Source organism: Temnothorax americanus, unplaced genomic scaffold, assembly GCF_048541705.1.
Source record: "Temnothorax americanus isolate GAGA-0224 unplaced genomic scaffold, ASM4854170v1 Scaffold26, whole genome shotgun sequence".
Classification (NCBI taxonomy): Eukaryota; Metazoa; Arthropoda; class Insecta; order Hymenoptera; family Formicidae; genus Temnothorax; species Temnothorax americanus.
Genome location: NW_027509401.1, coordinates 2,271,100 through 2,294,791, shown reverse-complemented (window position 1 = coordinate 2,294,791; position 23,692 = coordinate 2,271,100). Strand labels below are relative to the sequence as shown.

The 23,692-nt window shown below is 45.5% G+C and overlaps 3 protein-coding genes across 8 annotated transcripts in view; all 3 read right to left on the bottom strand.

Annotated features, from left to right (window-relative positions):
• Klp10a (kinesin-like protein 10A) overlaps positions 1 to 3,447 on the bottom strand; it is a 35,678-nt gene extending 32,231 nt beyond the window's left edge. The window contains exon 1 of the mRNA XM_077409455.1: positions 2,657 to 3,447. Coding sequence (XP_077265581.1) covers positions 2,657 to 2,723 — 67 coding nt within the window. The 5' untranslated portion in view covers positions 2,724 to 3,447. The remainder of the gene's footprint in view (positions 1 to 2,656) is intronic.
• A 188-nt stretch (positions 3,448 to 3,635) lies between these two features.
• Positions 3,636 to 8,523, bottom strand: LOC143899273 (mutS protein homolog 5-like). The gene is made up of 11 exons (XM_077409457.1): positions 7,217 to 8,523; positions 6,695 to 6,865; positions 6,410 to 6,614; positions 6,131 to 6,332; positions 5,752 to 5,988; positions 5,508 to 5,646; positions 4,962 to 5,325; positions 4,528 to 4,740; positions 4,270 to 4,410; positions 4,074 to 4,138; positions 3,636 to 3,990 (listed from the first exon to the last, which is right to left on the bottom strand). Exons 1-11 carry the CDS (start codon positions 7,738 to 7,740, stop codon positions 3,831 to 3,833), a joined length of 2,421 nt encoding a protein of 806 aa, XP_077265583.1. The 5' UTR covers positions 7,741 to 8,523; the 3' UTR covers positions 3,636 to 3,830.
• Positions 8,524 to 8,724: 201 nt separating this feature from the next.
• Positions 8,725 to 23,692, bottom strand: part of LOC143899270 (uncharacterized) — a 66,892-nt gene continuing 51,924 nt past the window's right edge. The window contains exons 2-10 of one of the 6 annotated variants that reach the window (XM_077409440.1): positions 17,715 to 18,030; positions 15,842 to 16,215; positions 14,311 to 15,567; positions 13,911 to 14,079; positions 13,615 to 13,773; positions 12,232 to 13,502; positions 11,535 to 11,957; positions 10,859 to 10,987; positions 8,725 to 9,686 (exon numbers count right to left, since the gene is read on the bottom strand). In XM_077409440.1, coding sequence (XP_077265566.1) covers positions 9,500 to 9,686; positions 10,859 to 10,987; positions 11,535 to 11,957; positions 12,232 to 13,502; positions 13,615 to 13,773; positions 13,911 to 14,079; positions 14,311 to 15,567; positions 15,842 to 16,215; positions 17,715 to 17,975 — 4,230 coding nt within the window. In that variant the 5' untranslated portion in view covers positions 17,976 to 18,030 and the 3' untranslated portion in view covers positions 8,725 to 9,499. Of the gene's footprint in view, positions 10,988 to 11,534; positions 11,961 to 12,231; positions 13,503 to 13,614; positions 13,774 to 13,910; positions 14,080 to 14,310; positions 15,568 to 15,841; positions 16,216 to 17,714; positions 18,031 to 23,692 lie in introns of all 6 variants that reach the window. The other 5 variants (XM_077409443.1, XM_077409439.1, XM_077409442.1 and 2 more) reach the window with 5 other exon arrangements.

The following is a 23,692-nucleotide window of genomic DNA, read 5'->3' as shown; positions in this document are numbered from 1 at the left end:
TTCTTTTTATTTCTGCAGAGTTCTCGATTAGTTTCTATTCAGTTTCTTGAAATTATCTTGGCGCGCAAAGGGCATTAAAGAACATGTCTCGCCCTGGCTAACTGCCTGGATTAAATTTAGTTCTTTCTATTACAGTGATATCGATCTATTGGAAAACTAAATCAAAATTAAGGTCAGAAATACAAACGTGACACGCGTTTCGCGTGTGGAAACAAGTACAGCGGTCTTTAAAGAGTTATACCCACGTAGAAATCGCAGTTAGCAATCTCTGTCGGCATGTGCCAGTATAGGTATACCGAACAATCGATATCGTCACACGTGTATATAAACAATCACGAGATCAATAGAGAGCATAGACACATCACTGACGTCAATTTTGGATTTAATATTTCTGCTCTCACGCGAAAATGAGAATGCCGAGTTCGTGCCGAAAGTTCGCGATCACGAACGTAAAATTTCATCTTCGATTAACCCTTCAAACATCGAGCAGGAAAGGAGAGCAAATACAGTCTCGCATCATTCTTTTTCTCTCCAAACGCTTCACGATTGTAAAACCATTGAAATTTTAGGACGATTTCCAACTATTGCCGTTTTCAAATCAAATAATAACCATTGTCAAACTTGAAAATATGATCTGATTATCTCAATTTAAGATTAAATAATATACAAATTCAATAATAAAATAATAAATAATAAACAGATTTAAAAAATCTGTTTATTTAATCCTTGAAATATTAAGGGAAAGGTACGCAAAGCATCCGCATTTGTTCGAGACGTGCAGGGGCACTTTGCCGATAAAACTAACTCGACCAAAGTAACCACCTAGCTATTAAAGAACGCTCGTTTAATTTTATTTGATAAAACCTCGAGAAAATCTCGGTCGTTTTGCAACAATTTTTTCGCACATCGGCAAGGAGTCGGCTCAGAGTGCTTTAGAGAGTAATGAAGCCGGGTTTTCGTGACTTCCGCCGCGCTCTTTCGATTACGCTAACGAGAACGCACAGCTCCCCGCTCACGTGATTATCGGTCTCGTTCTATACGTCGGGAACAACACGCGCGGTGAAAGGAAGCACACGGTCTCGCGACTCGATCGACGGCTTCGAAACATCCGTTATTACGCCCGCTCGAAGGAATTCGGATGGCACGCCGACGGAATATCCTCGGAAGCAATTTCCGCCCGAAGAAAACGCCGGTTATCGTCACCCCTGATACTTTATCCCACGCGTGTTCAGTTATACGTTTCTCAGAAGTTAAAGTCGTCTTTCGTACACCGGTGAATCAACGCGCGAAGTGTAACGTGTCGTAATAAATTGAAAAGTTCGTCATGTTTCGCATTCGACCTAAAGTATCCGCGCATTAAATGTTTAACATACGAGATAAAAATATATACTTACGTTAATGATACATTTTAATAAAATTTTTTCTGTTTAAGCGAAGAAATAGATTTTTGCTAGTTGCAAACCTCGAATTCACAAGAGTGCGTATTATTTCTAATGATTTGAAAATAATCATTTTCTTATCTCGATATTTGAATCGAGACACTATTCGCCTCGGACTTTTTGAAAACTCATTCTTTTATCTCGATATTTTAATCGGAAAATTATCTCCGTTTCAAATTTCTTCAAAATCATTGATAAGATCATATCGGATCATATCAGATGTACGTACAGATGACCCCTCGATTAACGGTGCTTGAATAGCGTAGTGAAATATTGCGACAACCCTACTTTTTAAATTCTTTAAAAATAAAACTCAATAACACGTGGTCTCCAAAATTGAACTCTAAGTCTCGAATAACAAAGTTTTCAATAACCACGTAATCGTGTCACTCGAGGATTACCTGTACATTGCGTGAACATTACGTTTCACACGCGTACTCTTAATTATTTACTTCACAGCAATTTACGTAAAGGACGACGGAGCGAAGAAAGGAAGGGGACGGCAAAATCCGGAGAAGAAAAAAGGAAAACAAATACGGTGCGCGCGAAGGGGGACTGGGGAGAACTCGCGCGAACCGCGGAAGAAAGGTCGCGCACGAAATTTCCCGTATATGGGAACGCGAGTTCGGGCACGGAGGCCAGCAGCCGGCCGGTCGGGATGATCCGGGGTCCCAGGTCCCAGGTCCAGGGTGATCGTCACGCGTTGGTCGGGCCCGCGCGACCGCGTGACAAGCGGCCGGGCCGCGGAAAAACCCGAAGACGCACGAGCGAGGCCAGGTAAGCGACAGCGACAGAGATAAAAGAGAGGAAGAAAAAGCGACGGGGAGACAACGGGGAGGGGGGGGGGGATCAAAAATGGGGAAAAATGTCGGAAACAAATAAAGGAGAAAATACGGCGCGCAGTAGAGAGAAAAAGAGCAAAGGCGAGAGGGAAAGAACTGGACTGGAAGACGTGGACGAACGAGGGGAGGGAGAGAAAGGAACGGAAAAGACGATTGCGCGAGAAGTAGAAGATAGACACGAGTAACGATAGCGCTAAGTAAGAAGGGGATAGGAGAGACCGAGGAAAAGAGCGAAGACGGTGCGAGAAAACGGAAATTCGCGGTGGAATAAAGGAATCGACGCGAGAGAGGGGGAAGAGGGGGAAGCAAGAGCAGAACGGGGATCGGAGACGGCGAGAAAGTTTCGCGGATCTCGGACGATATTCTCGCACTCACCGTCGGTCCTCTGGATGTTGATGCTGCAGCCGACGTCGATGTTGCACGTACCGTGATCCATGGTCATTTAGTCGGTCTCGCGCACCTCGTACGGCACCATAAAACGCGCCCGGCTTCCTCCGTTAACCACCACGGCCGCCAACGGGCCGATTAATCGACTCGGGCGCGAGGGAGCGAAAGAAAGAGAAAGAGAGCAGGGGAGGGAGCGAGAGGCGGCGAACGAGTCGCGCGACGACCCGTGCGACGGTTGACGGTTGACAGTTACGGAAGCGAAGCGTTCGCATTCAAACTCGCGCGGCGACCGGTCGGGGCCCTCCCGGGGTCCCCGTCTCCTTCCTTCTTCCGCCTGCGGGATCCTCGGTGACGCGACGACGCGCGCTCCACTGCCTCTCCCCGTGCCACCGTTCCTTCCGTCCCTCGTCGCGAATCCTCGTTCTCGGGAACCGTCGCCGTCGCTGCGCCGCGATTCTCCCCTCGGCTCCAAGGCACGCCCGTGCGTAACCGACCGCGGTTCTCGTTCCTCTCCCGTCTCCCGGCCGAACGTTCTTCGGCCTCGTCCTCGCCGTCGTCGTCGTCGTCGTCGTCCTCGTCGAGCGTCAGCAACGCGCGAGCAAACACACCCGCGCGCGCGCTCACACACACAGGACACCCGCGATTACGATCCCCCGCGTTCGCGTAACAGCCGACGCGCACCTCTCACGGCTCCGGACGTTTGGGTATCTCGCGCGTCCGAGGGGACGGCCGTTCGGTTCGCTTTTCGTGCCGGGATACACCGCCAACGCGCCAACCGCCAGTGTCCGTTATTGACAACGGAAAGACCGCGAGCGCCAGCTCCCGGCCGGCGCGCGCGCGCCGATCGCCCCGACATCTGCCGGTGCGAGGTCGTTGGACCGCGCGGCGCGAGCGGGCGCAAAGGTGACCGGTGCCGACATCTGTGTTGCACCCGGAAAGACGCTGCGTGATTACCGCATCCGGTAGAGCTGCGCTCTGCTCTCCGTGTCGATATACCGAACCAGAGAGAACCGAACTTTTTCTATACATTATACTTTTTTATTGAAAAATTAGATATTTCTGGAGCACTATGTATTTAACACTTTAGTTGAACGAGACATTCAATGTCATAATTAATATTTTGATAAATATATGATACGTATGTATTTTGGCATTTTGACAATTATAAATATTTAATGTGATACACTCTGGTTTTGCGAAATAAATTGTTCTTATTGTTTATCCTCGCAGCTGGCGATTCCGTGAATTGACGGACCAACTTCTTCAACTCTTCCAGATCGAAATTCTCTGACTTTAGTAATTGTTCGATGATGTGCGTCGCTCTGCAATTATATACAAATCACACGATTATTATCACGCGCGGCGCGAGCATATCTGATCTTTGTAAAATATTAGAGATTCTCACGTGTCTTGGCCTTTGACTTCCGGTAATCGTGGAGGTAACTCACCAGCCTTAAATTTTTCGTATACCTATACAAAAGTTTTATTTTTAGAACTTTCATGGTGCCACGCGTAGGCCGGTTAAATTGTTTTATTTCATTTATTTATGTAATTTTTGTAAGCAAAGTTTTAATCAAGTATACGCGAGACGAAATCTTTACCTCTAATGCTCGTTTAACAATCTTTTTGTCCAAACCGGCACTTCGCGCAGCCGCGTGTGCAAAGCTACGTCCCACGTTTCCACTAGTTAAACTGTGAAGATACGCCACGGAGCCGTCCCCGTTTGTAACAAATTCGAAAGTCTGTAATAAATAATATGATTATATGAAATAGAAAATAGAAGTTCGGAAAGAGCAACAGCACGTCGAGGAACGCGCTTCAATGTCGCGAACGCCACGCTGAAAATGGACGTGTCTTACCTGCTCCTCGATCATCGGGCTTCGCGGTAACATGTTCATTACCCGATGCATATGCGTGGCCACGAAAATGTGCGGACAGTCGGTCCCTCGCTCAACGAACGTGTTCAGCACGGCCGCGAGTAGGGACAAGCCACTCACTTCGGACGTTCCGTTTCCGAACTCGTCCAAAATGACGATGGAATTCGGCGTGGACGCGTAAAGAGCGGAGTTTATCTATAAAGAAACCGATGAGAATAACAAAGTCCTCGAGAAAGTGGGCTATGCAAGTCTCATATATATAGGCCACTTTTCCTTTTTACTCATTAATTTTAATATCGAGAGTTTTAGCTAATTAATTATAATCGTTAATTTAATTTATATCGCACAGAATTTGCTTCTTTCACTACGATTCTGAGACGTCTATATATGTTTCTTGGAGAACGTTATTTATTTACCTGCCGCATATCTTGCAGAAACATACTCGTATTTAGAGCGATACTGTCCACAGACGTGATCTGAGGCAGGATGTGAGTCACTATTCCTATGGTGGCCGATTTGGCCGGCACGAAGCAGCCGATGTGAGCCATGAACACGATCAGCGCAACTTGCTTGAGATAAGTGCTCTTGCCGGAAGCGTTCGGGCCAGTTAGGATTTTCACGAGGCTCTTTCCGTCTCCGGAATATATGTCATTCGGAACAAACGTTGTTAGAAACTCCTGCAAGGGATGTCGTCCCTGCTCCACCGCTATGATCTGGCGGTCGACCACGTTCGGTTTCACGTAGTTGTATTCTCGCGCGACCACGTAAAACGCCAGCAATCTGTAACGCGCGGCACGACGCGTAGAGAATTCTCAAAAAATTATTATCCTATGTCAAATAAATTCAGAGCTGCTTCTTTTTACTATTTTCAATATTACGTCCTTTAATTATAATTTTTTCATCTTTTCTTTTGTCTACGTAGTTTCTTCGCGAAGAACTCGTAACGCGTCTGATTCACTCACGTGTCTAATTCGGCGCACAATTGAATCGCGTTGAATATCGAGGCAGCGTGCTTATTTATATACTTCACAAGCTTCAACAAAATGTAACTCTCCCGTTTATTTATCCTCAACATTATATCTCCTATAGTATTATCCAATTCTGAAAAACCATGCACGTTTAATTCCAGACGAACGCAAAAAGAAATTACAAATGCACGTCGTGCGTAGGGTAGAACGTGTGGTAAAAATTGAAAAATAATGCAACCTTTGGCGCTAGGGCTCTTATAATAACGTATGTTGTTGCTGACGAATTTGAGCTCTAGGTTTTCCAAATCGACGTTGTCGGCCGGCGACGGGTTCCATCCGGTGATCGCTAAGAGATATCCGATGTTCGGTATGTACACCATCTTGCAGGTCGTCACCGAGGCCGGAAGATGGTCTTTCATGTCTTTCTCCCCCATTCGTGTCAGGGTCTCGGGCAAAGTGCTTCTCACGTGGTGCACTGCGTGTATCCCGATGGAAATGTAACACGCAACGTTCGGACAGTCGAATGCCCGTCGCAATTTTAATTTATCGCACGTTTCGAAAGTTATATAATATTATTGTTACACAATTACGCGAAGGGGTTCAAGGCTCACACTTACGATTGTCCAAGTGTGAGTCCACATTTGTGCGCACGATGGAATCATTCTCGGATCTTTTTGCACCAAAGTCCACTATGTGCTCGATGAAATACTTGACGTAACGTACTTCCTTCGTGATACTACCGACGATTTTGTTGAACAGCCTTACTTTCTCGCGGTGTTTCTCGCATATGTCGGCGATGTAAATTATGGAGGAGATCGACTGCGGCGTGAAATACAATTGGATAGAATATGGGATGTGGGTAACGGGCATCGAATAAATTATTCAACGTGGTGAACCTTATGTAATCGTCGCCAGTCAGAAACCTTAGCTTGCTGCGCTAAATATCGATCCAGAATAACGTTAGTCAAGCGGTAAATGTGTTTCAAACACGACGTCAAATTCTCGACGATACTCTGGTTATCCGGATTCAAACAGAATTCGACGACTTCGAATCTCTCGTTAAGAATCTGGACATTTCGAGTGGGATGCCGCAACGTTTCCCTACAAAATGCAGTCTCTTCAGAATACATAACGTCAAATTATATAAAAAAAGAACGAAGATAACGCGCGGCGCTACTTGCCACAAAAACTGCACTCCAGGTCGCGATTGGCAGCGATTCAGAAGAATGAATAAGCTGCCACTTTGCTTCTTCGCTGCCGCGTCGCCGCACTTGAAAAGGCTCGGGTGATGCCTGGCATGCACGATATTCAGCGCCTCGTAAGTGTCATCATCTATCATGACGATGTCACGTCTACAAAATCCCGCGTGCAAAAACACGATCGTACATTTTAATTAAAAAAAAATTAAACGTGAGTTTTAATTTCAAAAATATCCATCTACTGAAGCCAGAAAAATATCTATGAGGGTGGCCGACAAAACTAAACCGGTGTTGTAATAAATTCATAGAAAATATCGCGAGTTTAACAAAGATGTACTCGTCAAAAAGCGCGCTACGAAAACTCGGACCCTTATTCTCTCGTACGATACAACGTTCTCAGAGAGATTATCAGCAAACTCTATAAGCTCCACACCACTACCAGTGTAGCCGTATGTCTAAAGGATTAGTCCTATCGCGAGCGGCGAGATTGTATAAGGGACTCACAACGTCACGCTGGCCAGAGACGCGAAGCCAGGTCTGCCGGAAGGATCCAGCGCGATATTGCTCCAATGCTGGTCGATGTAGATCAAGAGCAGGCCGAGCGCGTGGATCATGACGATCGATTTGAAGTTCAACAGGCCCTGGAGGAAAATAAGCCTCTCGACGTTGCTGGCGTTCACCGGCTCCGACCGGAGCTTGAGACATCGTACCCTGTGATAGCATCTGTCGAAGCCGTGTTCCCTCTTCCGCAACACTCTCAGCGAGACCTGCGACGGCCCCGCGCCGCTCGATCCCGACAATCCGCTCCGATCGCTCGACATTTCCGACGTTACCAGGGCCTCGAGCGCCGTGAGGAACTCGTCGGACATGCCGGAGATCGTGACGACGTGACGCGGCCGGCATTGCTTGTACAGGGTCCTCGCGATGTTAAAGTTAACACCGTCGTCATAAGTATCGTCCATCGCGAACAGCTCGGACGTGAGGATGTTGTAGTAGGCCGCGCCCAATTGATTGCTCGACCAGATCATCGCTAAAATGATGGCATCCTGCGATGGGCAGGATGGAACTTATATTTATATAAAATTCACGAAACACGAATGCGAGACGCTTCTCCAAGATTCTCAAACAACAGCGATGTGGAATTCGCTGGTTGACCGCGCTTTTTACGTTAACGAGATTTTGCCTGCTTCTTCGTTTGATAAAGGCAGGTATGATATTAATCAAACGAAAGAATACATAGAGAAGAAAGAAATTGAGTTTTCAAACATTCCGAAATTAATTCGAAGATACGAGCCTCATCTCTATCTGTAAAATTGTCGCCTTGCGTGGTAGAGCCGCCATCGCTGTGCTGTTTCTGTGCCGCTACGCCTGATTGCGACGTTGGAATATTTATGCCGAACTCTTCTTCATCGTCGCTACTTTCGTTCAGTATTGACTCAAATTGCACTTGTCTGTAGTAAAAGATATGAATGTAAAATCTATTGTTTGAAAGATTTGACTGTCTGGGAATATAATATAAAACAAAACGTAATTTTATCAAGAAATGAGTGCGAGAACACACATGTTAGCTAAGGAAGGCGATGGCGCGATGTTCGGGAAACCTAGCGAACTCATTTCTTATCCTTTCTCCGGATTCCAGTCGAGATACGTGAACAGGTAAGACACCGAAGGAAAAATGGCGGCCGGTCGCGATTGATCCAAAATCCTCGCTCGTCGTGTCGCACGTATAGCCAACTTCACATGTAAAATTAGATTTTAAAATAATTTCGAACGCGAGACCAAAGACCGCAAGCAAACATTGAAAACTATATGGAAATTAAGAGTTAAATTGTTTCACGAAGAGACTATTAGCCGAGAACTTCTCTCTTCCCTAAATATTAATGTAAAAGTTACAAACTTTGTTTAACATCATTTAACTTATGTTACTCGCTCATAACTTCAAGCTGTTGAAGACGTCTGTTGAAGGGGGCGAGGATAAAAGGTGGCAAGGATAAAAGAAAAAATTCACGCAGTCAATAACAACATTATCTTTTGTTTGATTACATTACGTGAGCAAATATTTGCAGTCGTCTGCGGTTGTTACCTGTACATAATTACAAAATACTGCCCTAAACCTGTTTAAGTAAATGTATACACCCGGTATTATTGGTATTTTTTCCCCGCGATGCGCCTTTTACAACTGGGCTATAAAACGACGCGTCGCGCGCGAGATAAGCTTATGATCTTTGATTCCGCTTCTGTTTTGTTAATATACTTACGGCAAACATAAATAGTAGATGGACGTACCGACAGTCGTACGGAACACATTTGGTTAGGAGTTAGATCGTGTTACTTGTTACACATCGTATAAAGGTATTACTTGACATTAGTTTCACGTACATAAAAATGCCGCGCGACGAATGATCATTGCGCTTGTTACAGCGATCGTTATGTACGCTCGCGGAGAATACAGAGTTCTCTCGGAGAACATTCTCTAAATCGTATAAAAAAAAAGCCTATTTCTTTGTATAAACGCTGCGGTATAAAATCTCCGTTCAGTAAAGTTTCATAAAAACCCTTCGGCTTAACATTTAACGGGCTGACGTACACGAAATTGTCGATTTTACATAAAACGATCTTTATTTTGGTTCAGATAGACCAGATCTCTCGAGGGAGAGCCCGCAAAACGAACTCTCCAGACTCGACATTTCGCGTACGTCAGAAAGTATATGAATAATATATATCGGATTCTCTTTGCGCAATTTTGTTAACATCTACAAGTACTCTTTAAGATCCGCAGTATGGCTTCTAACTCGGAATAGGCGGAGGCGGTTGGGGATTGAAAGAAATGGGTCGGTAGCTCTTCTCCCTCACGAAAGGCTGCACTCCGTTCAATACAAAGCCGTTCATGGGGCTTCGCTCCTGTTTGATCGGCTCCACCGGGGTCTCGTCCTCTGTGCTAACGGCTTCCTCGCTGCGTGTTGGGCTAGCCGACCTGATTAATCGTTTCTTACTCTTTTCGCTCCATTTTTTGACATCCCCTCCCCGTTCTTTCTACTATGGCATCAGCAGAGAACGCCACGACTCGCGACACGTTTCATCATCGCATTGCAACAGGAAATCAAGATAACATTAAATGACAAAGTAATTTAAAAAAGTAACTTTAGTATAAGCTATCTAAATAAAATATCATATATTCCTATACTTAAAAATTTCAATCTTCTTACATTTTTATGCAACTACAAATTTATAAAAATCGATATAAAATAAATGTATATCAATTTTGAGAATAGAAATGAAACTTTTAATGCAGGCAGCCTTCCTTTTCGAAGGGAAACCACTTTCGTTCGTAGAAGATCAATATTTTGGGGTCGAGCACACGTGACGCCTCTGCTGTATTTGTCAACGCGCTGAACGCCAAGGCAAACATCTATTCTAGGCGAGTTGAGGATCTAGTAAAATATTAGCATAGTTCTTATACAGATGCACGCAAGACTTGGAAAATGCTGGCCGGCGTTCAACGCGTCGGAAGATAAACCAAGACGCAATATCGTAGAGCGACGATCTTTCTCTCAAACGTACGTAACGACAATTGTGATGCGTTGGTTTACCCATTCTCGCACGATGCTTGTCACTTATGTGCCATCCTCGCCCAATACGTAGTTAGAAGCGCGACCGTATTTGCTTGGCTTGGTTTAATGAAGCGTTGTTAGATGACTAGAGGTGTTAAGACTATTTACTTTACGCCCACCTTAAAACCTGCGCATGATAAAAAATCAGAAAGCCAAAAATTAGTAGTCGCACGAGACGCGCGTGTTCTTACCTACGGGTGCGATTAGTAGATTTAATTACTACTATGTCTAGCAAACATTAATACTCGTATTCATTAACTTGCAACTGAAGTGCAAGACAAGCTGACACATTAAACATTGATTGTCGAGTGAATTATATATGAATTCTATGCATACTGGAACGAGCACAAAAACAAATCTGAAACTTTAGATAGAAAATATTTAAAAATAATTTTAAAACATTTTGTGTGTACGAAAACTCTTGTTCAGGCATTTTACGTCCGTCGATGTCGCTATTATTTCGGGAAACATTCTCAGGGGCGGGGAATCGTTATCTCAAGCGGAAGTTAAGGGGACCAGATTGTATCGAACGTACCTAGACCGTATGGGCTTGCTCTTGTTGACGGCTTGCCTGGAATGCGGTCTCGTATTCGGTTGCGATAGCTCACTGTCGCTGCTGGCTAAGGAGGATCTTGCCGCCACGGCCCCATGAGCAAAATCTTTCCTGTTGAGTAACGCGTTAGAAGATTATTCGCCATTAGTGGTTTCGTCTCGCAATCGCGGACTGTTGTACGCGAGCCTAACATGGCCGCGAGCACGTGAGTGAAAGTGAATTCGAAGACTCTTCGGAATGACAGACACTTTGTACATGTGTATTGCATAGCGGTGGAGGCCTTTGCCCTTCTTAATCCTTTTGCGTAGCCTATGTATGAAAATACCGCGTGCGCTTTTCACTTTCTTTCCATCGAACATCGCGTGATAAATATAAAGAATAAATCATTTTACCTAATTATCTGAGTTTTTTTAAAAACCAGTTTTAAGTAACATGTTTCCCTATCATTTTCTTAGTTAACTCATTTTAAGCAAATATTTTAGATCGTTGCGAAAAGTGTTTGCACACACATTTCAAGAAATATATAAATATATAATATATTATAAACTAAAAAAAGTATGAGTTATAAAAATTCAACTTTTAATTGATTTCGAAGTTATATAGGACTCATCAAGAAGGTATTTCACACGATTTAAAATCGATTTGTTGTTACGCTTACCTGTAATTGTCGGATCTGGGCGTGGAGCTAAGATTCGCCGTTTTATTGACGTTCGCGTGCGCATCCACGAAAACGGGCGAGCTCTTGGGAATGTCGCATACCACTTTAGGATGCACCGTGGTCTGCTTATATTCTAGATGCGACGACGACTCGGTGGGCGCCCAGTCATAATACTTTGGCCGGTAATCTTTGTACTCCCTCGGTTGCTGTTGATGCTGTTGCTCTTGCTGCTGCTGCTGCTGCTGCTGTCTAGAATCCACGCTGGACGCTCTTTTACGCAAATACTCATCGCTGCTAACGCTGCTCTTTCGTATAGTCGTCAATTTCGCCGGTGGGACTGACGTGGGTGACGACGCGGATGACGATGGCGCGCCGTCCGGATCCGCACGAGATAACTGCGAGCTGTCCCACACAGTGGGCAAGCTACTGTAATTGAAACAGATTGTTAATAATAAATAGAAATTCTGGAGACTATAATTATTAAAAATAATTAAATCATGACCATCTATCTTAAAAAGTGTTTTAAACAAATTATATTCTCTTCAAAAACTACACTTTTTTCTAGCTACAAGCTTGAATAATAAATATTTTAGTCTTAAACATTTTATCTATAGCTAAATACAAAATCGATAAAAAAATTCAATATATCTCAAAGTTTTAAAGCATTTAATTTCAAGCGTAATTTCAAGAACCTTACCTCAGGTTTTCATCCATGCTGTACAAGCGAAGTTGCTGCCTGATATTCGCCTTCTCTCTAGCTCGTTTTCGTTGGAACTCCTCCTCTACCTTACGCATCGCTTCCAGCTCGCCTTTCCTCTGTCTTTCCTTGGCTTCCGCCTCCCGCGATAGCTTTTCCGCTAATCTACGCCTCTCGATCTGCCGCACAGTACTCTGGAATGTAAATCTACGGCCTTTCGAGTTGCTCTTTAACGGTGCTTTGACTTCCGGCGCAATTTCCTTATTATCCTGCAAATTTTGCTGACCACCGACGGGCGAAGTACTTCGTTGTTTCATCTCAGAAATGTTGTCACACGATTTGGAATATCTAGTATTCACTTTTGCATCGTTCGCGAAAGGCTTTTCTTTCAAAATGACTGATTCTTTGGGCTGCTTGCTCGTCTTTTCTACATCTTTGCTAGGTTTCCTGAATTCATCCACACCGTTCTTGCGGTACTTTGATCCGGAGCCGTTACCAGAATTCTTTTCACTTTCCACTGCCATGTTGCTCCTGTAGTTCAAACTCTGCGACTGATATTGAGAGTCATTAGATTCAGGCAAGTACATTACATGACCGCCGGAGGCCAAGTACGAAAACGAGGGCGGCTTCATGATCACAGGAAAGTCACCGCGATCCTCCAAATCTTCTACTAAAACCTCGTCCTCATCCTCGTCGTCGAAGCCGGGCTTCCAACCGGGTGGCGAGGATCGCGTTGCGTCCGTGATCTGGGTATGCTGCAACGACGTCGGGGCGCTTGTCGACAGCAGCCAATTATCGTCGAGAACGTCGCGAGTGCGTTTCCTCTCCAAGTCTAGCGGTCCGAGTCCGAGGGCGCCCGACACCGACCTCTTCAACTTCTGCAGCGAATTGAAGGTTGAACCTTCCTTATTCTTCAGATCCGGATTATACAAGTACATGCGATTGTCGTCGCGTGGCAACGACAACGAGAATACGTGCGCCCTAGGCGGAAATTTCACCGGGGTCGGCATCGGCGGCGGCGAATCCACTCCGGCGTCACTGCTGGACTCCTCGCCTAGATCCTGTTGCGGCGTCCACGTCGGTCTCGTCGCCGGTGTCTTCAATCGATTGTTGTTGGTATTGGTGCTAATGTCCAATGAGTCGTCATTGGCCGCGCCGGCATCCCCGGATATACCAGAATCGCCAGATTTATCGTGCGAACTTCGCGGACCGAGTACGATCAGCGGCGGAGGCGGCCTCGACAGACGTTCGATACGTTCCTCGAACATCACCTGATACCAAACAACGTAACAATATAACCGGACATATTCCAAATATTTTGCATCTCTTCACTTGCTAACTATTTTGCTAATTATCATATTAAAATATTTTTTACGCGCTTACCGGAATTTCCTCGCTCGCCGTGCTCATGGTTGGTCCAGGTGCTTCTAACGCTGACAGTAATCTCCACGCTGCCGATGGTGAAAATCGCGGGATTTCCAACTGTTTCTTAGGTAACGTAGGTCGCAATTTCAATGAGATATCCTCGATTCCGCTTTTCCCCTGAAAATTGCAATCATTCGGTTCATTAAAATATGTATTCAAACTCTTCTTTTTTAAAATAAAGAATTACGCTAGACAATAATCTTGTAATTTTATTAATAGAACGTTATAAATAAAAAAAGAAACATGTTACTCACATCATCCGTGTAGTCGTGGCATTCGATTGATCCATTGATTTGTCTGGTCTGCAACCTAGATTGGATTTGCTCCATGTGCTGGTCCACGCAATTCCGTGACTCATTCGATAACGCTTCGTCCATGCCGAAGTAGAAGGTCTTCGGTGCGGATTTCTCAGGTGACGGCAATCTAGAGAAATGATCAAAGAGATATCAAACTCTGCGCGATGATTACAAATGAATGCACTAATCATCATTTATTCGTCATCATCGGAAAACTAATTACGTGTCTATACGCATCCGTGCGCTCAAGACATTCATTGATAAGGGAAATAATTATCGGAATCATTTCAACGCACGCGCACGCATCCGCGACTCGCGAGTGAGAGATAAATGGATCTGAGATGCGAGAGCAACTTACACGTGCCAATTTTTCTCGCGGACTTCCTTGGCTTCTGGTTTCCTCGCGAGCTTCTCTTTGGATTTTGCATCTTTCTTCTCCGCCGTCGCGGAAACAGGTTCGCAGGACCATCTCTTCTCGTCCGGCGCGCCATCAGTATTCCTAACGTCGCTCTTCCGCCATCTACGATCGGAATCTCTCTCCTTCTCTCTTTCTTTGGCCTCGCTCGTTCGCTCAGGCGTGCTTTCCCTCCCGGAACCCTGCCCGCGAGAATCTGTGACCCTGATGTAAGGCCTCACCGGACTCTCCGATCTGGTTCTCCCGGAGTCTGCCGCGTTTTCATACTTCCGGTTCTTCGCGACACTCTTCGCTCGTTGATAGTCCTCAAGAAGATCCCTCCGTTGTTTCTCCGACGAGAGCTTATCTCCCGAGGACTGCCCCACGGCATCCACGCGATCCTTCGGACCTTTCCGAAGAGGTTCTTTCGGGTGCATCGCGGAGTATTCGTCGAACACTGATTTCTCGACGAGTCGTCTTTTTCCACCCGATACAGCCTCCGCTTGCCTCTCCTCCAAGTAGTCCTTAGTTCTCCCGGGATCACGAGCGTTCCCTTTGTGCTCGTCATACGAGTTGTGCTTATTTTCGGATCGATTACAACGATCAGGTAGCCGCCTCTCCTCGACCATCCTGTCCTCGATCACGCGCTCTTCAGGGCAACTCTCCTCGTTCCTCGCTGATCTCTTTTCCGGCCTTTTCACCTCCTCGATCTTCGGCTCTTTTGTGCATCGATCAGCGTCGCTGTTGCGTTCCAAGTTTGCCGACTCTACAGAGGATCTGCCGCCGCAATTGAGCTTATTGCGCACCTTCCTGGCTACTTGCATCAACTCCGCTTGGAACTCCGGGCTGCTCATGCTTCTCTGCAGCGTGTTCTTGCCATCAAAGATTCGCGAACGCCTATGCTCATCCCGGCACCAACGATCTTGATGGAGATGGTTGCTCTGATCACGCCAGACGAGCCTGTTCTCCTTGTTGGCGGCGCGGCCGTCCTCACCACGCCACCGTCGCTCGTTCTCCAGCCCACTGCCACCGTTCTCGCAGCGTTCCGCGATAGCGTGTGTTTGCGACGACGAGGAAGAAGAGAGCCAGTTGACCTGCGCTCTCTTCGTTTCCGCTCGCGTTTTGAAGAGGCGCGACCGCCTCGGCGGCGGTTGAACCTCCTCTCCGCGGCAACCACCCGGTCGATCCTGACCAGATTCAGTATATCTAGGAACAAGGTTCCTACATCGAAACATAGATGCTTTAGACTGACTATTGGTAGACGAGAAGCTCTCTACTAATGTTAATATAATTTATATACTTGATAAAAAAAGAGATCGACATTTGCAAATTATTATTGATATCATATAATTCCTGGTGAAAAATTATCAATCTTAAGAAAGAACGTCTATAGAAATATTATTCATTCAAATAAAAATTTTTTACTGGCTTATAAATTAAATAACAATAATTCGAGAAATAAAGGTGATACTCGATGTATCAGTAGCATTTCTACCTGTAAGAATCTGGGGACGATCCATCAACGACCCCGTTTGACGGCGGCGCCGGTGCCTTGTATTTCTTCTTGCCCCTGTACCGGCTCTCTCGCTCCCTGCACTCTCGTTCGGGATAATGCCCGCTTCCGCAATGCCGGTGCTCCATCGCGTGCTGCTGCTGCTGCTGCTGCTTCCCGTTGCAGCGCGCCGCCTCCCGCGCCATCGGCGAGTACCGCAGATCGGGCTCGCTGCCGAATCTCTTGAGCTCCTGCATCTCGTTCTCCATGCAGCATCTCGACCCGTTCCCGTAGTAGCAGCAATGGTGCTCGAGCTTGCGGCTACGTGACGCGCCGATGTTCGACGCCGAGGTGCTGCGGCTGCGAAATATTCCCTGCTGGAGGGCGAGAGAGAGAGAGAGAGCAGGCTTGAAAAATACCGACTTGAATCCCTGATTTCCTTCGCTTTGTTCAATCATTTTTACAACGATTTAAATCCCCATGCACAGTCCTGCATGCGCGAGCTGAGCAAAATATTTACGTCTGCCTCTCATAATAGGAGTTCCCATTAGTGAGCTCCGATTATATGCATAACGGGTTAAGAGAATATTTTTTTTCTTAAGTATTACATAAAGGTAGAACGGTAAAGTGTTACGTTTATTCTTAGAACACTGTTGATTTACAAAGCGTACGCGACTTGCTTCTGATAGCGCGTAATAAGCGCTATGGAGGACGAGGTATCACGATAAAGCGGGGCGGATGAGAAACCGTCGTCTCTGTGTGATCGTCGGCACAAAGCGTTCGATGAAAGCCGCGTGATACATTTCGCGAATTTGCGGTAAAAAGTCGCTCTATAGAATAATCTTAACCGGGTTACGACACATGGCGCCCGGCCAAAAGACGCAATACGAATTCTGCACGGATGCGCATTATCATCCCGCGTGAGAATTCTAGACGGCGGAAACGTGCGTCTTCGTGGACAGAAGGAGAACTGGCTAGACACGAAATCAGAAGATTAAAACCGAGGCGAGTCGGAATAAAAAATTATCTTTTCGGCAATTTTACAAAGGCAAGTTTTCACGCTAAAGCGATTCGGAGTAGAAAATATCAGTCTTTCCGTGACTCTTATTTTCGACTATACATATAAATTGACCCAAAATCTAAATAAATAAATATATAAGAAGAGATATACATTTACTATATCCGTACTCGTTCTCCTTTTTTATTTTTGGAATTTCGATAGATTCGTATTAGATTTACAAATTGATACCGCTTGTATTGAACCGCTATAAAATCTTTCTTGTTATAAAAATAGAAACGCTTCAGAATGCTTTTTGCTGTCCGATCACTGCGGGGGCGCATTTACTTTTGCTGTCAAACCACTCCGGAATACATAACTCTCCGAATCGAAGCGGTTTGCACCACGTGCATATCTTTTTGTGGAGGCGTTTCGATGGAGCAGACTTTCCGCTTTCGAAGTGGATCGAAAACAAACATATACGAACGCGACAATATGCTCCTCTTGCGAAATGCGAGCAAAAATTTATTTGTCCTTTGGTTTATCCCAAGCGGAATGATTAAAAATTGTGACAAATCAGAGATAACGCCATATCTCTAACATACTGATAAAAAATTGACGCAGTTAAATTTGACTGACAATGTATAATGTATCGTCTAATTTATTATTACTATCTTCCTATCAATGTCTCCATCCGTCACTATTGTTAACAAGGAAAATTATCAACCGGCATGAGAATCTGTACCTGCGGCAAAATAAATTTCCACGCACCCGCCGATGGTGCCCGCAATTGCAACGGATCGTGCGGCGGCACACGAAGAGCATGGCACGGCACGCCACGTCATCAGCACGATTCGAAAAGCCGCCGCGAATCCTTACCTTATTAAGGTCGTGCGGAAGCGTGAGGGCCGGCGGCCGGCGGCCGCTTATGGTTCCCCCGTTGTGAATGATGCTTCCATTATTGGTGGCGCGTAGCCGCTGATTGGGCGGCTCCGGCAGAACCTTGTGTCCCGTCGGCTGCTGAGGGTGATGCCTGCTCAGCTCCCGGGGGAAGGACTGCGTCCACCCTCGTCCAGCGATCTCCTGCGACGGCCCGCTGGACGCGCAATATTGATGAGAGCTGCTGCCGTTGTTGCCCATTTCTATGCCGACCTGGCGTCTCTATGGTGCGCACGATTCGCCATTCATCTTGCATCTGGAAGGATCAGAAAGCGGGACCAATTATCTAACGTGTTCGCCTAAAATCCTATTGAAAGTTACCGTGGGATCTAATTGGATCCGTAAAGCTGAATGATGCCATAAATCCGGAAATTTTTATGGGAGCAATAAGAATTACGCTGTTTCTAAAGTATAATATGACTTTCAGAAAGATAAGCTAATCAGCTTGGCAGATCATACAGTTCGCAGGAAGTTTGTAAGTGAATTCTGAAAGAGCAATGAGTTCTATATTCGCTAGTAGAAATACAATAAGAATAGATACGAAGAAAAAATAATAACTATAATTGCATAATAATTGGAATAAATATAAAACGCATTGTTAGAGATAATAATATAATGATTCTAACGATAACAAACAAAAGAAATTGTGTAACGCAGATGAATAAAAGAAAATAAAACGAATCTATAGAAGATATATGATAAATAGATGCAAATGTTGATACAGTGTTACGAGCCGGGCTTAAATACTCTGTACGACGATATATTCCGTAGAACGATTGGATGGCCAATTAAGAGAATCATTTGCAAACCAGTTCCAATTTCCCTTAAACCACCTGCATCCAAAGTACGCTTTCGCATACCAATTCGTTTGGCGCTTTGCATAACGATTAAGGGTGTAATTAAATGTTAATTAGAGTGATCAATTTACAAATATGTTGCAGAGTTCGCCTTAAATGCTCTTCGATAAGGCTACACTGTTGCATAATAACGCGCTCATATTTTAACACTTGATTCTAATTAATATTTTCTCCGCGAGAAGTATATTTTACGAGCCAACTTTATCCACGATAATGTCGTCGATGAAAAATCATTCGCATGAATACAGATTATAAGGAAGCGTTGCATCTTCCTCTTGCTATCAAGATCAAAATGGAAACAAGTATATATCGTATAAATATCATCAATTCTACTTATAATGTGCATTCTCTCTCCGATCGTATTCGGAAAAAGTGCCATTGCTCAATAACTTTCTAACATCTTTATACATCTCCTATCGGACGAAGGACGACGCGACGGTTCGCGAGGCCATTGATGAACGAAGGGTGCACGGGGTCCCGGGAAGCCGGTGGGAGGAAGAGCGGAAAAAGAGAAGAGTAAACGCACGCGAGTTGACCGAACGATCCGAACGAACAGGCCAATTATCTTACAGTTAGACGTGGCTTAACCTCGTGTCAGTCGTGTCGGGATACGGGGAAAAAGAGAAAGAGAGACCGTCTGGGATGCGTCTTTCTAAAGTAAGTTCTTCCATTCACCACCGGTACGGGAGCAGGTGCCCCAACCTGCACACGCGACCCGTCCGTGTCGATCGACCGGTAGTACCGCTAGCCCGGGTTGAGTAAGAGCGATGCGAAAAGCGTCGGAGAGAAAAGTCGACGTCGTTAAGGTAAACGACGTAAAACTAGTAAGACGGTCCCTGTTAATGCATCTCGTATTCAACGCAGCGTGGAAACGACGGCGCGTGGAAAACTGGTTTTCCCGCGCGTCTCTTTCTCCCTCTTGCTCTCTTTCTCTATAGATGTCCCGATCTCGCGTCGAATTGAAAATAAAAACATCGGGAGATCGAATCGTCGCTCGCGCGCGATGCCGATGCTTATTATTCGCGAAAAATTCGCGGGGTGAATGAGCGAAATTACGCTCGCGCGATCGCTCTCAGGAGGCGTATAATACTGACATCGATATCGAGTGTGCGCGAAAGGCGACGATCTGAAGTACAGGTTTCCTCCGGTGAAAAGGGTTCGTATCGAAGCTTGCAGTTGAGATGAAATAACCGATTGATCGATAAACGCGAGGTGCAAATTATGGCTTAGATATATTCCTCGATAGCTTAGATATTCTTGCTAAGTACACTATACGCGTGTTTACCTGCGTTTTCTGAAATAGGAAGGCCCGACTGCAACACGTTTCACTTCCGCACGATGCGGTGAAACAACGGGGACCAGATTGATCGATATTACAGTCGGATCGAAGAAAAAGACACCGAGCGTGGTTCTCACAGTTTCACCTCCGACAATGCATTCTGAAATTCACGCAGCTTACAATCGTTTAAATGTTGGAACGTGCGCAATTTTATCGTAAATGCAATGGTAATGAACCCGTAACAGGATATTTTAATTACGTCTAATGCGAAACAATTCTGTGGCAACACTTGCATCAGCATCGTGATCTTTTAAATGGCTATAAACTTTTGTAATTCCTAGTTGATATTATATATAAACATACAATGCACATATAAAATTATGTTACATACGTGTAAAGTGCAATTTTTAATAAAACAATTCTAAAAATAATTAAAAGCCTTCATAAATATTATACATCAGCTAGCCAATTTTTCCTGAATAATCATTTTTATTGTAAAGTTCAATTGTACGCGAGGAAAACTCCTAGTGACAACACCTGACGATACCTTGCTATTCGCTCGGCGTCATCGGCGTCGATTCTCCAGTGGATTCGCGCGCGATTGTCGTGCCGCGCGGCGAGAGGATTCTCCGGGGCACAAAGTGGCAAGTGATGCATGACGGATGGCGGCGGTTATGATAACTCGAGCGTAGGGTACCCGCGGGGGGAAGACGAAGAAAGAGAGAAGAAGGGAGCAACGTCAGAAGGAAAAGGAGGAAGACGAAGTAGAAGGAGGAGGAGGAGAAGGAGGAGGAAGAGAAGGAGCGCAGGGGGCGACGAAGCGCAAAGGGACCCAGGCAGAGAGAACGGGGAACGAGAAGGCAGGGGCGAGGAGGACGTTTGCCCCCTCGCGATGATCATCGCCGAGAGTCATCGAACTTGGAAGGATAGGAAGAACGATTCTCCGTCTGCCGTCTTCTCGTTCGCGATAGCTCGGCGTGAGCGCGAGCGAGCTAGGATGTAGGATAGCAGGCAGGCAAGGCAGCTGCGCAGCCCCGGCTATCTCGAGGAACTCGAATCGAACCCGGACTGTATTCCCGGGCGATATACATACGCCTACGTGTCGCGATTGTCGGCACAAATCATGCGCTTCCTGCTGCACGCGCCGTGGCAAAAATCCGCAAGCGCCCGAGCCGACAATCCGATCCGATCGGATCGAGCGCGTCACTGGGTGCTCCGTTTCTTCCTTTTTTTCCTTTTTTCGCGTTATTTGTGACGTTTGGAATGAAACGATGTGTGTCTCTGTCCCTTTCTCTCACACGATTTACGCAATGCGGAGTTTTCTTAACCAATGGAAGAATCGGAAGCAAACCGCGCTTATTGTGACCTATCATTAGAGATTGGCTCCGGTACTTCACAACGGAAGTATCATTCGCTATATGTAGTGCGTTCGGACCGAGATTCGAATCGATAAAGCACGGGAGCTTGGTAGATCGGAAATGATGGGCAAGGGTCGTTATTACGTTCTTGGATTCACGAAATGAAAGAGCACGTATCTTCTATGTGTTTCAATAACAATGTCTCACCCCGTATTACGGTCCGTCCTTCCTATATTTCACCTCGATTAACCGCGCATTTCGTCTTCCGACAAAATTTAATACTAATAATCTGTTCAATGCGCAGGTATAATTTTCTCTAGCTAAAAATAAGGTAGCAACTAAACATAGGTGGCATGTGTTTCTGAAGAACGTTTCCATCAGTATTGAATAAAACCGTCTCTTAGGAAAACGATATAAGTAAAGTATAACTAAAATTAGGAAGAAATAGAATCATTTAGAATTAATACATATAATATAATACAATTTTGTATATATGTATAAGTGTGTGTGAATTATATATAATTACATGTTCTGTGTCATCGAATAATAATTATTGCGTACAATTTAAATAAAAAAACTCAAGTATAATTTTTTGCGATAAAAACAGCACGCAACTAAATATTTCAACAAAATAAGATTGAAATTTCAAAGTCAGATAGAACCTTCTCACTTAGACCAATGTAATTGTGTGTTTCCTCATCCGTAGAACAATGTCCACTCTGTATAACCGCGTGCCCCGTCTTCCGACAGGAACGTTCTATCTTGTAGAACCATGGCGGCCCCGCGAACGCTCGTAAAGAACAAAATGCCAATCCAATTTCCCGGAAGGTCTCACTCAGGCGAGTCTCTCCATCTCCCTTTTCCTCTCGCGTTCTCCATCTTCTCCTCGATCGGTTAAGGAGCCAGGCTCTTCCTTTACTCGGGGATCTCTCGGGGAGACATTCCGCCACGCGAGAACGCCCGCTGGAATTTAACCGTTGCGCCCTCGGGCTCGGGAGGGACAACCGGTATACTGACTGTAGTATGTGCGAAACAACGAGAGCTCATCCCGGTAATAAAAGCCGGTCTAAATATCTCAAACGCGCCGTTGAGAAATCTCGTTCAACGGCGTGCTACGTTCCACCGGATAATCGACCATGTTGGATCAACGTGTCGGTTTCGTAGTTGCGAGGCGCGCTACCACAATGCACATGTCAACTTTCAACGTTTAGGTAGACTAGAAAATAATACGTGATTGCCAATAGTAGTCTACGATACTCCAGATTACCCAAATCATCACGGAATGTAACAATTCCAAGATTATTCTTACCGCAATGTAATTATAGTGTATTTTCACGTTTGCCATACGTCGAACAGTAAGTAAATATATTTATACATATATAATTTAAAATTTGGAAAAAAAATTAATAAAATTGCAACACGATGTTTTGCACGATCAAAGAATGCATGATTGAGCAAACAATCAATCTATTTCTCTAAGCGCTCAGGACGCGAAAAATTAATGAGCGAACGACATTGTTCGCACAAATGTTCCACGTAGCGTAGTCCACTTGTGCGTTTCGTACCTGAACTCGTGGATATTGATTAAACGAGCGGGGGCGATGGCGAAACCCCGTGTCACCTCGAAGGAAAGAGGAAAGGGGGAATCGACGAAAAATCGCGATATTCGCCGCTCGCGATGAGAAACAAAGGCACGTGTGTACCCACGGCGGCCCTACTGTTTGAATCCGCACACAATGGCGTGTTCCAACTTTCACATTTTGCTCGAAAGTAATAACGTTACGACGCGCGCCGTCGCGCCGTGGAAATCCTAACGGCGCGCCGCAACCACGACCGGTCGCAACCTGCAACCCGCGCGCGCAGATATTATCTCACCCCCGATGTACCATATATCAGCGCGAGTGAGCGAGCTGCGTCCCCGCCGCCCGGCTAGATCCGCGGTTCGATCGCGGTAATAATGATTGGATGGAACGCACAATGGGCGAGCAAGGGGCGCGGGTGGAAACACTATTGCCTCGCGCCGAGAGCCGCGGCAAGCGGCAAGTCGACTTTCGACTCGGCTGTGACCTCTGATCCGCGCGCACCCCCTCGATGTACCGAGCATCGAAACCGGTATACGACCATCCCTCGGCTCACACCGGCGGAACGAGCTTTTTCGGTTCGCAGAATCCGCGGCGCAAATTACACGGGACGGATACGTTTCGCAAAGATTTATGCGGGAATATACCCGCGCGGAAGATACTTAACTCAGCGATTTTTCATCATGCAACAATAAAATCCCGTCGATCGGCAGATGAGAGTATAATATCGATTATAATATAGTTTTCAATGTTTTAGAGATGTTTAATAATGTTTATTAAACATCTCTAAAACATTAAAATGTCACGTAATCTGCCGTCCGAAATTAAATGCAATATTAAACGA